This window comes from Helianthus annuus, chromosome 14 (genome assembly GCF_002127325.2).
Source record: "Helianthus annuus cultivar XRQ/B chromosome 14, HanXRQr2.0-SUNRISE, whole genome shotgun sequence".
Lineage (NCBI taxonomy): Eukaryota > Viridiplantae > Streptophyta > Magnoliopsida > Asterales > Asteraceae > Helianthus > Helianthus annuus.
This window is the reverse complement of record NC_035446.2, coordinates 155,940,492-155,954,798: the sequence shown is the minus strand read 5'-3', so window position 1 is coordinate 155,954,798 and position 14,307 is coordinate 155,940,492. Positions and strand designations below refer to the sequence as shown.

At 38.2% G+C, this 14,307-nt stretch overlaps 1 protein-coding gene across 1 annotated transcript; it reads right to left on the bottom strand.

Moving 5' to 3' along the window:
- Positions 1 to 5,143: 5,143 nt before the first annotated feature.
- LOC118486588 (secreted RxLR effector protein 161-like) lies at positions 5,144 to 5,881 on the bottom strand. Its single transcript, XM_035983131.1, has one exon. It carries the CDS (start codon positions 5,879 to 5,881, stop codon positions 5,144 to 5,146), a length of 738 nt encoding a protein of 245 aa, XP_035839024.1.
- Between the last annotated feature and the right edge of the window lie 8,426 nt (positions 5,882 to 14,307).

Here is a 14,307-nt window from a genome sequence, read left to right as displayed (position 1 = left end):
CACAGAAATCAACAGCAAACGAGCCTTAGAAGGATTTTTCTCCAAGAATCCTGTCAAACAAGCTCATCAAGCAATCATCATCAATTCTTTTGACGATTCTTCAAACGAATCTACCAACGGTTCTTCTGAAGATTCCTCCGACGATATCTCCAGCGAATCATCAGACGAATCCGCCGACGACACCGCATCATCTCAGGAAGCTCAGCCCAGCCGTAAACGAAGGACCATGAGCCCAGACTCTTCCACTTTGGCACTGTCGCAACCAGAACCTCTCCAAGAAGCTCCAGTTCATGTGAAACGCGCCTATAACGGAGCTCATCCCCTGTGTTTCACGTGTATGTATCATCACCCGCCAGAAGCTAACTGTCGCTACTGCGCAAATTGCAACTGGTATGGTCATCATACGCAGCACTGTCGCACAGGACCGCAACCTTGAGAAATTTCAGCAACAACCGTAGTCTCCGCAGAAGTACTCCACAGCAACTTTATTTTGCTTCTAGTGTTATTGTAATAATACAACTTATCGCCGTCAATTTCCTTATGTGTGGAACTTGTTCTATCTCTCGACGCATGTGGATTCTATTTCTCTCTTATACTCGCGCACAATCTAATGCTAGCACTATGTACTACATAATGTATTTTATCCCTACTATGCGTTCTTGAGATAAGGTACGATAAACGTGCAAGAATCAAATTAATCACGGGTGCACACGGGATTATTTTGGTTAGTGCACGGGTATCGTAGTGAGTTTCAATGATGCCTCAACGTTCAGGGCATGGTTAAGCATGGTGGATACGCCGCTAGTACTTCCTATATATAAGCGTCTTGACCATGTCTTACAAAGTGTGACACACACTTGAGGCGCTAGTACTTCCTATATATTCACGAAGTGGAGGCGCATGGTTGAAACATGACGGTGTTTCGCCATACCAACCGAAGTTGTGTGAAGAAAATGCCATGTGGAGTTGGAACGTAGACCTATTATGCTATTGTAGTTATTTTCGACACACTAAACTATACATCGCAAGGCGTAACAATCTAATCACAACTCAAGTGTGTACTCGCAAAGACTCTTCATAAGCCAACACGCTCGCAATCGCATTGTTGCTAAAATCTATCTCGCAATCTAAATCACTTATTATGTGGCTCAAAATCGCAATCGCATATTGTGCGTATCTCACAATCTCTACCGCTGGTTATCGCTTATTACGTGTGTATCGCTCTATCTCTTATCACTTACTGGGTATTGCTTGGTGTGGATCGCTTATCGTGGATCGCTAGACGAGTATCGCTAATCACTCGCCGCTTTTCGCTTTAATGCACTTCGCGCCTACCTCATCGCTTCAATACTCTTATCGCCTATCGCTATCGCTTATCATTGTTCATGTTATCTGTGTTATGTTAGCACACACGACCTCGCTTCACAAGACAAAGCTAATAGGGCTGAAACATGGTGATGTTTTAACCGTATTAGCAGACTTTCGTGGAAAAGGGCCATGTGGGGTTAATGTTTGTGGTGTGTCCAACTCAATCGAATCGCATATCTCTATCGCTCGTAAGCATCGCCTATCGCTCGACGGTTGTCGCTAGCGCTTGTCACTCTTTGCTTATCACCGCCGTCTTCGCTTACTGATGTGTTGTGTTATCACATACCGCTCATCGCTTATGCCCTCGCTTGTATCGCTGAACTGAGTTCGAGATCGACTTCATCACTCAGTTTACCCAAATCGCTTTTCAAGACTTGGTCAAACCCCTTCCCGTTTGGATCAAGTCATCGCAAATCTGTCTGTACAATGTTGACAGGTATGACACCGCCTCACGAGACGGAAGCCATATGGTTAAAACGTGGTGGATACGCCGCTGGTACTTCCTATATACAAGCGTTTTAGCCATATTATCGAACTTTCGTGGAAAAGTGCCATGCGGGGCCGACCTTAAAATTTAAATTTTTGATACTACTAAAAAGCCTTGTTACCCAAAGTTTAAACCGACCTTTTCTTACGAAACTTTTCTAAAATTTGATCAAAACCTTTGTACAAAACGAGATTACCTTGTAACGTTGGTGTGACAATCGACTCAAGTTACTACCGCGTGACGAGGAAATTTTGAAAAACGAGTTTTAAAAACCATAAAATCTTTTAGTGACCTAATAAAACCCCACTCATAGCGCTGGTGTGAACATCGAACCAGTTTAACACCGTACTATGGGAAGATTTTTCATAAACAAGTTTCTTCAAACCTTTTCGAATTAATCAACCTTTTCGATAATTCAAGACTCTTTTGGATCTCTTTTTGTGTGTTGCCATCTTTTATATACGAATCGCCTTACTCGCTGCCGTCGCTAGTTATCGCAACGCTCTCGCTCATCGAATTTCAATCGATCGCTCACTTATTTTGACGCTTTAATCACTACTTCCACTCGCATCAATCATCGCAACCCTTCGTGTGCATTAATTTCGGGACAAAATTTCCTAAAGTAGGGGAGACTGTAACAACCCGCACGTTCGTGCGTTGTTACTACTCAATATACTCGTTACGCCTGGCACCAGAGATTCGGATCATAATGTAGCTATATCGCATACATCGCTATTTCGCAGTATTTTTGCAAATTACGCATACTTTATCGCTATAACACATCGCATCACACACACTAACGCTCACGATGACGTTGAGTGAGGACCTATTTTACCCTCCTCGATGGCCGTGAAGCGTCGCAGGGTAACGCATATTCGAAACGAAACCCGGTTATTGTATCGCAACTTTGAAATATGGATATGTATACAACCCTATGTGACTAATTATAATAAATATACGAAAATGAGGATGAAAATGTGTAATCAAACTATCGCAACGCTTAACGATTGAAACGGAACGCCAAAATTCAGCCCGCCGGAGGCATTTGATCGAATGGCGCTTCAATCGAATGGCCATCCGATCGGACAACCATCCGATCGGACAGCCCATCTGATCCAACACACTGCACCACCTCCTCCCCTTTCTTGCCTATAAATACCCCCACTCACCTCAATTGCCTTGATGTGACAACTCCCACTCGACCGGCATGCTTTTGGGCTATTTTCTCTCGATTTCTCGCGATTCTTGTAAGTTTACAACTCAAGTCTTGTACTTCTATGATCTACACGCACTTCTTCATCATTTTCTCTTTTGAATCTCAATTTTTAACCGTGAAATCAATGGATTTGAGGAATTCTAGGGTGATGTCATCATGAAGTTCTTATGAACTTCAAGTGTTGACCTCATCCCACCAAGAACAACTCAGATCCGAAGGATTTCCACAAGGTATAAACAACATTTTCACACAAATCTACACATAATTATGAATAAAAGGATTGAAAGATGGTTTTCCAACTTTCTTTCAACTCTTTTACACTCAATGCACCTAGAACCGATAGAATCGGAGCTTATACCGACCTTCTACTCATTCTTAGTGTCGTGTTGGTTCAAGATCTGATTTCTAACAAAGAGACGACCGATTTCGGGTTAACCAAGAACGACCATCACGAATCAGTAAACCGGTCAGATTTGGGTGATTCCTGTCCGATCGGGTCCCTTGGTTTGAGATGGGGTTTCTCTTGTTTAGCACGTCACAACACCGTCTCGACCAAAACCGCCAAAAACCTTCAAAGTTAGTTAAGTGCCAAGGACGACTAGATTGTTGGATGGATTGTCGTCCGATCAGACAGGCACCCGATCGGAAAGGACAGCCATCCGAACGGACAGGACAGCCATCCGAACGGACTGCCATCCGATCGGATTTCACCTTGGGTCCCACACCTAACTTTAATTTCAACAATTTAGAGTACTGTCCGATCCATTGACACCTTGCTCCGTTTAACACACAATTCAACGCTCACGCTATCGATCTTTAATCAAGATAATCTCAGACGCGCTCCCTTCAACCCAACCAAGTTGTGGTTGCTTGTCGAACACCGACTGTGAGTATACTCGAACCCCTTTTTATCGCATTTTGGGTGTAACATACGTTCCTATTAAATCGAATTTATCAAAACGAATTATTCAAACAAACTGTTTATGACTTGCGAATAACTGTTATGCATATTTATACGTGATGCTAGTTACATATGTGTTAGAACTTATACTCGCGAGGTCCCGCCTTAACTAGTATACTATAGCACCCGACGGGGTCTAGTTAGGATGAATAGCAATCGCAATCGCAGCTCGAGTGACTTAGCTGGTAGTATCAGTCTTGTATGCATGTATGTTAAGGTATCTCATTTATGTATTTGGTAATTCGCAGCACTTTTAACTATTTACGCTACTCTATTTAAACTTGTATACTCGCCAATACTTTTGTATTGACGTTGTTTTAACGTATGTTGCAGGTTTAGTCGCAGTCTACATCAAAATCAAGCTAGGAAGTCTAGAAACTCACCTAAAATCTATGTTGTCGGATTTGTATTGTTCGAGAGGACAAGAAATCTGTGATACCTATTGTGATTGTATTGTTTATTAGTATGGGATGATGAACGCATTATATACTGTCGCAATATAGTTGTTATGGATTCTCTTGAGCAATCTGATTCGCCTAGTGCCGCGCCCCGATGATTCCGCCATCGGTTGGGGTGTGACACTCGGCTCGAAAACGAACAACAAACCAACACACCAAGTCAAAGAATATAGAAATAAGAAGTCGACCACGTAAAAGAGGTATCAAAATAGACTCTCAAATTTCTGGTGCTTCATTGATTCAACATAAAAGCTATAAATAGCAATACATAATAACTGATTGACTCCACTGACCACTAACAAATACCACGAACAACCATGTTCTCCTACAAACTAGGACAACATCAAAAGACTCGATCAAAACAACTGAACAATAAACAAAGAGGACACAAACATATACGTGGGCCAGGTCCAAAGCCCAAAATAAACACACTGAAATGGACAGAGAAGCACCAATAAGCCCATTACATATCCTTCCCTAAACTGAAGTTGGGCTTGCACTTCAGTTTACTCTTCAATCTCTTACACTCCCAGCAACCAGCGCATCTTCTCGAACACTTCAAGCTTCATTGGTTTAGTCATAAGATCTGCTACTTGATTTATTGTTGAACAAAATTTCAGCTGCACTTTTCCTTCATTTACCAAGTTCCTCAACTAGTGGAAGCGTACGTCAATATGTTTGCTACTTCTATGCATCACAGGATTCTTAGAGAGTTTGATGGTTGAGCTATTGTCACATTGAATGACAATAGTTCCCAACAGTTCTCCATTGATTTCTTCCAACAGCCCTTTTAACCACACACGATGACATGCACATGTTGTAGCCGCTACATACTTGGCCTCTGTCGATGAAAGAGTAACTATATATTGCTTCTTAGAACTCCAACAAATCGCTGCATCACTTAGAATACAAACATAGCCTGATGTACATTTTCTATCTTCAATGTCTCTTGCATAATCACTATCAGTGAAAACCTGCAATCCTCCTCCCTTTGAACTTCTGTAAAACAGTCCAAAATTATAGGTTTCTTTTACATACCTCAGCACCCTTTTAGCTAGTAGCAGATGTTCTTCATGTGGGTCCAACATAAATCTGGATATGAAACTGACCGAGTACATTAAATCTGGTCTTGTAACAGTGAGATACATTAAACTCCCAACTAAGCTTTTATATTCAGTTTCATTTACCTTTCTTCCCACTCCTTCTTTGGTCACATTTGTTCCTGGTATGATCGGGTTTTTCACACCATTGCAGTCCCACATGTTGAACCGGTTCAATACCTCTCTAACATACTTTTGTTGAAAGACACTAATACCCTTCTTCTCTTGATGCACTTCAACCCCAAGAAAGTATTTCATTTTTCCCAAGCAAGTCATCTCGAACTCACTCATCATAGAATTTTTGAATTCTTCACACATATCTTTGTTGTTTCCCGTGTAGATCAAGTCATCAACATAAAGACTAACAATTACCACCCCCTTCACCCATTTTCTTGATGAAAAGCGTATGATCATAGTGTCTCTTTGCAAATCCAGCCTTCAAGAAATACCCTTCAATACGATTAAACCAAGCACGAGGGGCTTGTTTCAATCCGTATAGGGCCTTTTTCAGTTTGCACACCTTAAGCTCTTCCCCTTTCTTGATGAACCCTTGTGGTTGTTGTATATACACTGACTCCTTTAATTCTCCATTTAGGAAGGCACATTTAACATCCAGCTGATAGATTATCCAAACTTCATGCGCTGCCATAGCCGAGATGCTTCTCACAGTATCCCAACGAGCCACAGGGGCATAAATTTCATCATAGTCGATTCCTTTCCTTTGAGAATACCCCTTCACCACAAGTCTGGCTTTATGTTTGTCTATTTCACCTTTCTCATTCAGCTTGGTTTTGTATAACCATTTTACACCGATGGGCTTGACACCTTCGGGGAGATCCACCAACTCCCATGTTTCATTTTTCATTATCGAAGCCATTTCACTTTCCATGGCATCGACCCACTTCCTTTCTTTCAATGCTTCTTCGAACATGGTAGGATCTTTGAACGAACTGAACATGGCAAAATCTGCTTCATCTTCAAACAGTCCTTCCCCACTCACATAATCGTTCATCCAACTAGGAGCTTTAACATTTCTTCTTGAGGATTCTCCCCTCTCTCTTTGAGATGTATTTTGAGTATCAGAAAGTTGAGGAGCACTTTGTTGAGGAGAGTTGTCGTTGACCACCTCGTTTTCTTCATTGTTGGTGTTACCACTGTTGTTTTGAGGAGAAAGGGGACTATTAGGTAAAGTAGCATCAGTCACATCATTCTGCAAATTTCCATGTTCTCTCTCCTCTTCATCTAACAAGTCACTATCAGGGACAAAGAAGTCAGTTTGACCAGTCACTTCAATGTCCCAATTCCAACCTTCACTCTCCATGAAAATTACATCTCTACTAACTATCATTCTTTTTTCCTTTGGATCATACATACGGTAGGCCTTTGACTCTCTACTAATTCCCAAGAAGACACACTTTGTGCTTTTATTATCTAACTTGGTCCTTAGTTGAGAGGGAATTTTCACATAACCAATACATCCGAAAACTCTGAAGTAATCAACATTTGGCTTTCTCCCTGACCATCTTTCTTCAGGAACCTGATTCATCTCTGAAATGGTAGCACATCTATTTATGATGTGGCAAGCCCAATTCGTAGCTTCAGACCAAAAATAGCTCGGCATACTCTTTTCAATCAGTAGACATCTTACCATATCCATTAACATTCTATTACGGCGTTCTGCCACCCCATTTTGTTGGGGTGTGTATGCAGATGTAAGTTTTCTTTTTATGCCATGATGTTCACAAAACTCATTAAATTGGTTTCAGGTGAATTCTCCCCCACGGTCACTCCTCAAACACTTTATCTTTTGCTCAGTTTCATTTTCAACCAATACTTTGAATTTCTTAAAATATTCCAGACTTTCATTTTTCTTTTCAAGAAAATAGACCCATCCCTTTCTTGAGAAATTATCAATGAGAACCATTACATACCTTTTCCCACTTGGAGATGTTGGATTTATGGGTCCACACAAGTCAGCGTGAACAAGCTCAAGTCTTTGAGAGGCCCTCCACAAGCTTTTCTTTCGCATATTCTCCCTTCTTTGTTTTCCCAAGCTGCAGACTTCACAGATTTTGCTTGATTCAGCAATCGAAGGCATTCTTTCCACCATATGATTGAACTGCATAGTTCTGAGACTTTTGTTGCTGACGTGACCCAGTCTTCTGTGCCAGAGTTGCTCTAGATTCTCCTTTTCTGTCTTGAAACACCTCCCCTCTTCTTGCATCATGTTAGCTCTCACCAAAAACATTCTATTTTTGGTCATTTTGGAAGCAATGATCATGCCCTTTTGGGGATGGTAAAGCTTGCATTCACCTCGTTTGATGACTACAATGACATCCTTTTCTTGCAACTGACCCAAGCTGATGAGGCTCGATGTTAGTTCGGGGACAAAGTAGACATGGGAGATAACTTGGGTCATCCCATCTACCTCTATCTTGATCTCTCCAATTACTTTTACTGATAAGCGTAGGTCATTCCCTAACTTCACCGTGTGAGAAAAGTTCTCATCAAGCTTCACAAACCATTCCCGGACTCCAGTCATGTGATTTGAGTAGGCTGAATCGAGAAACCAAATCCTTGATCTCCGTTCTTCCTGTACTACAGCATGTGTCATCAATAGTAAATCCTCACCATCGTCAAACTCGGCGTAGTTAACAACTTTCACTTCCTTCGTACATTCATAGGCAAAATGCCCTAACTGATGACATCGGTAACACTCCAATGATGATTTGTCGAAATCAGGTCTTGTTCTACCACGTCCTCGTCCCCGTCCTCTATAGGAATAACCCCTCCCTCGTCCACGTCCACGTCCACCAAACGAGTCAAGTTCAGTCTTTTGTACTTGATCATCGGTGGTGGTTTTTTGAGACAACTTTTGTTCATGGACAAGGAGGGAGCTTTGCAGCTCGTCAACTGAAAGGTTATCAGTGTCTTTTGACTCTTCTATTGAACAAACAACGAAATTGTAATTCTCAGTGAAGGATCTTAATACCTTCTCCACGATCTTCACATCCGACATGTCTTCCCCAAAATTCTTCATATCGTTGGCGATTGTCATTACTCGGACTAGGTAATCAGTGACCCCTTCTCCTTCCCTCATCTCGAGTATTTCGAACTCTTTACGAAGCCTCTGCAATTGTGCCCTTTTTACCCTAGTATTCCCTTGATATTTTGCTTTCATGGCATCCCAAATCTGCTTTGCCGTCTCCTTTTGGGACATCGTCTTTAAAATTTGCTTGTCGATCGACTGGAACAAGTAATTCTTGGCTTTCAAGTCCTTCAATCTCATAGCTTCTAGTTTTGTTCGTTGAGCGGTAGTGAGTTGCTCTCCTTCACCAGGGTCAGTAAATCCTGGTTCAATCACCGTCCAGTATTCCTTTGGTCTCAGCAACGTCTTCATCACCATGTTCCAATGATCGTAATCGCCATCAAATTTTGGAACCGTTGGAGCTTGAAATTCTCCCTTTTCTTCTGCCATGGAAACAACAGTTCACTTTCCTCTCTCTCCCAGTATTCGCTCTGATACCACTTGTAAAAGAGGTATCACAATAGACTCTCAAATTTCTGGTGCTTCATTGATTCAACATAAAAGCTATAAATAGCAATACATAATAACTGATTGACTCCACTTACCACTAACAAATACCACTAACAACCATGTTCTCCTACAAACCAGGACAACATCAAAAGACTCGATCAAAACAACTGAACAATAAACAAAGAAGACACAAACAAATACGTGGGCCAGGTCCAAAGCCCAAAATAAACACACTGAACTGGATAGAGAAGCACTAATAAGCCCATTACAGACCATACCAAGAAAGTGATCAGAATATGGAAAGAACATAGAGGATAATATGATTTTTTTTTAAATGAAGATTACTCAGCCCTGTAGGCAACATTGAACATTACTCATGTATATTGTATAGGTTGATTCATCTCATCATTCTATGGAAGGTAGGTAAGAGATTATATGGTTAATAATCCAGTTTTAAGATAAACAATTGAGGTTGTAAATTGCAATTTAAAATTGTGTAAATTGCAGTGTTGATGGCAACATTGAACATTGAAATCATCATTTGCTTGATTACATTTGTTTCAACTTTTAAGCACTTAACAAGTATACAACGCTTTTGTGTTAATCGTTTGCTGGTTGGGTTAATTCGTGATTAAAGCTTGACCAAGGACGGTTTAATGCCTACACAATATGGCTACTTTCCATGAATGTTAATCTAGCAGAACTTCAATATTTCTCAACGATGGTAGAAGGAGAGAAGAGGAAGATCGGTGGTGGTGAAAATGGTGGAAGTTGTACAGAGAGAGAGATATAGATGGAATAGAGATAGAAAATATATAATATTTTTGTTTTTTAACACTTTTTTTTTAAATATTAAGGTAAAAGGACAATGTTACCCCTTTTTTGACAGTCAACTTAACTGCTGACTAATGATAGGGGGCAGGTGGCAATGAAATAACCACGTCAAGGGTCTTGGCGGGCAAAAAATGAAAGACATGGAGTAAGACGACAATCTGGACCAAACTTCAGAGAGGCAAATTGCACTTTACTCTTAATCTTTTTATATACGTTGTTCTCTTCGATTCATCAAAAAAAAAAAAAAAACAAGAATCAAACAAACAAGCTACTAAAATAATTAGATCAAATATACCAATTTCACATAAATTTATAAACCAAATTCAAGAAAATACACCCTAATGTTGAAATTAATTTTATCTAGCTAAGTCAATCAAAAACAAGTACGAAACAAAACATAAAACAAAAATAAAAGCTTACGGAACCAAAAGAATTAATCGCTCTTGAAACTAAAATTCTAAAATCGCCCAATTGATGTCCCCTTTCTCGATCGGGTTCAGCCGTCGAAGCTGTTCTCGCCAATTGCCGTCCGTTTTTTTTTTTTTTCTTCTTTTGCCCTTGTTTTTTTTTTTTCGTTTTTTTTTTCAACCGAATACGGCCTGCATTATTTTTGTCGGCTGCAAAGCCCAAACCTTTTTTATTCAACTATTTGACTTCATTCTTTTAATCTTCATGAGGGTAGCCCAACAACAAAGTCCACAGATAGTAAACCCAATTAAATCAGCCCGCCCATATGTAGTAGAATTTTCCTTGAAAAAAAAAAACAACTTTATTTACATTCACACGTTTTGTTCTATCATCCTATGATTAATTGCAATTAATCCTCTTTAATCTTTTCATCCGTATTTTTTTAAGGTGATATTTCCTGAAGCTTCAACCATTGACCTTCAAGAGGAGGAGCTATATAATCTTTCCATCTATTGACGTAAAATTATCACATATATTTACTCTGTATGTTATTTTCTTCATTCTCTGGTCAATCCTCCATTCTTTTAAAGCCCATTGTCATCCATCGCAAACACACACCTATAGAACATTAAAAACTATCCAAAGTAGATTTGTTTCACCAAAATAAGTTTTCCACAAAATAATGAGCTATGGATACGATATATGAATGATATGTGACGAAATTCTAATGTTAAAATGCTATACAACTTGTCTAAAAATATAACTAACAATCTAATTGTTGTGGCAGCCAATTGAAGTCATAAAAGTCCAGAGTGTTCGAGTTATTTATGGCATAAAACAACCCGCAGCATGGGTATAGCTTATTAATACATTACAGAAACTGAGTCCATTTTTACCATCAAAACCTGTGCCCCAAAATATCTTATTTTTGGGCACAGGTTTTTCTGGTCCAAGTATATCTTGTCTTTACCACGAATAAAATTCCTTGGTTAACAATAATTGTAGTTTTATCAATATTTGCAGGGTTCTTAACTTTCTTTCTTCCCCATAAAGGAAATAGGGTAATTCGGTGGTATACTATATGTATATGCATGTTAGAACTTATTCTAACAACCTATGCATTCTGTTATCATTCCTAAATGGTCAATCCATTAATCCAATTAGTAGAGGACTATAAATGGATCAATTTTTTGATTTTCACTGGAAATTAGGAATAGATGGACTGTCTCTAGGACCCGTTTTATTAACATGATTTATCACTACTTTAGCAGTCTGGCCCGTTACTCGGGATTCTTGATTATTTCATTTCTTGATGTTAGCAATGTACAATGGTCTGTCAGCTAGACACCCAAACGGACTATCACCCATAAACCAAATGAATTAAAAAAACGGAAACCGAAAGGAAAATGGAATGTACACCATTTTGGAAGAAAAAAAAAACATTTTTAGACAACTCTTAAGCAATTTAAAAGATAATATAATCATACATATTGAATATTGTAATGTTGAAATTGCAATAAAGAACCTCATGAGTGATTTCAAAGTAAACAAGGTTTAAATTAAATTAACTAAATTGAGAAAAATAAAGAACTTCTTACTATAAGTATTGTGTTTATATTGTTATAGATGACTATTTGTTAGGAAGAAATCCACTTAATTCACTGTTTCATAGGAGTTTTAAGTAGTTTCAAGTGGGGTGATGGGGTCTAGCTAGGCTAATATAGATTTATAGTGCTTGCCCCCTTGTTGATGACAAATACAAACACATTTCATGTGATCTAATAATTAATATCTATAGTCATTCCAAAACATCAAGAAATCAAAACATGACCAGACGCCTCAGTTTGAACCATCCTCAAATAATAGCCCACTTTAACTATATGCTTGTTTATTATTAAATTGTCTTAGGTTAAAGTTAAAAAAAAAAAGGAAGGAAGAAATCGTTTTTGTATGCTTCACCTTAGCTTTAGAGAATAAAATTACTCACAAAGTCTTACATATCGAAAATACATACTCAATATAAAATTGAGTAGGGATTATTATTTCTTACCGAATACTGGCAACATACTAAACTGATAACAACTGAATAAAAACGATATCGATATCGGTATCGGTATTCTTTTTTAGGGTTTTCGGTTTTGGTACTAAGTCGGTTTAGATATTTTTCGGTATTTTTACACTACCAATAGCAAAAGCGTACCATACCACTATAATCAGTTTATATTTTTATTTATTTTTGGTATTGGTAATTTTCAATATGGTACCGGTTCAGTACCGATAGGACTGATTTCATCCCTAATCATTAAATAAATAATTTATTTGAATCACATAAATGTGAAAGTATTAAAATTGAGTTGATATGTAATATTCTTGGTGTATAACTAATTTGAAGTTGATTTTTTTATAAGCTTATTATATAAAAATTGAGTTGATATATAATACTCTTGGTGTTTAACTTTAAAGTTGATTTTTTATAAGCTTATTATACGAGAATATTCTTTTTCAACAAAATAAGCTAAGGACGTAAGGTTTAATGCAATCTCCCTAATGCGATTAAACAAGAAATGTGTCTACATGTTAGAATATAAAAGAAGAAGAAGAATAAGAGTTGAAATCCAAGTGACCAAGTCCATAGAGTATATAGACCACACCACAAGTTTCTAACTTTGACCAACCCGAAAGTTGAAAGGGTCTATGTTTATAACAACGTGCGTCATCACAAAAGTAAAAAAGATTGAAAAGGATGTATATTAAAATATAAGTAGTCGTACGTTAGATAAAACTTTATTATATTTTTATCACTACACTTACTGTCAAAGTAAAACAGTATCAATATTATTATTTGGTGTCCTTTTCTAATCAAAACTAAACTTATTTTAATATACGACACTCTTTGTTAAAAAGCTTTTAGAACTGACAATTTGATAGAACGGACCGGATTGAGGTATTTAAGATAAGTTTTGCCATTTTGTTAATTTGTAATTTTGATTTTCACTATACATGTTATCTAAGCTTCCTTATCATCTTTTACCATGCGTGTTTATAATTCACCCGTCAAGATCTTATTTGCTATGATATCACCTAAAATACCGACTTAAAACATCTAAAAAATAAGAAACTAACTTCATCGTTCCCAATATCCTACAATTTCAGGTTTCTGGCAATCCACTATTTCCGACAATTTAACACGTCATCAGTGACGGAACTAGCCCATTAAATTAAGGGTATCTTTAAAAAAAATTACCGTGCAATCATACAATATTAATAAAGACAATAAATAAATAAAGTATAATCTGAAAATCCATCTCCGACGAACGTTCAGGCAAACTCACCGGCATAACCAATAGCGGCGACATGCGTATTAATGACGACATTTTGTTCATTAGCGACGACCTCATTACCGGCAAACATGTCGCCGTTAATACCTATAGCGACAATTTTCGAGGAGACTTACGTCACCGCTAAAGTTGTGTTTCTTGTAGTGTTTATTGGCGTCTTTGTAAACACCAATTTAATTGACATTAGCGTGTTTGTTTATTTGAGTATAAACTCTATTTTTTCTTATGTTCTTAAAGTTTTTTTCTTAAACTACATAAACTAATGGTATAAACTAAAACTTCTGCATAAAATTTTGCATAAACTAAAATTCTGCATAAAATAGAATAGTAAAACTATAAAATTATGCATAACAAGTTACCACTTACCAAGTCAGTGATTTCCTTCCAATTTCAGCAGCAAAACTGCAAGGCAGGGGCGGAACGGCTGGAACCAGTGTTATCGTAGCAGCAAACAGCATGATTGTGGATTATTTTATCGAACCAGTGTTATTGGCAGCAGCAAAACAGGAGACCCGTGCGTAAAGGATGACCAACGACGTTTGGTTTTCTTCAAGAACCTGAGCGACGATCAGAAAGAATGCCGCCATAGGTATTTTGTG

Bases quoted from the DNA above. Each gene is read 5' to 3' on its own strand.
- LOC118486588 (XM_035983131.1), bottom strand. From the start codon at position 5,881: ATGAGTGAGTTCGAGATGACTTGCTTGGGAAAAATGAAATACTTTCTT.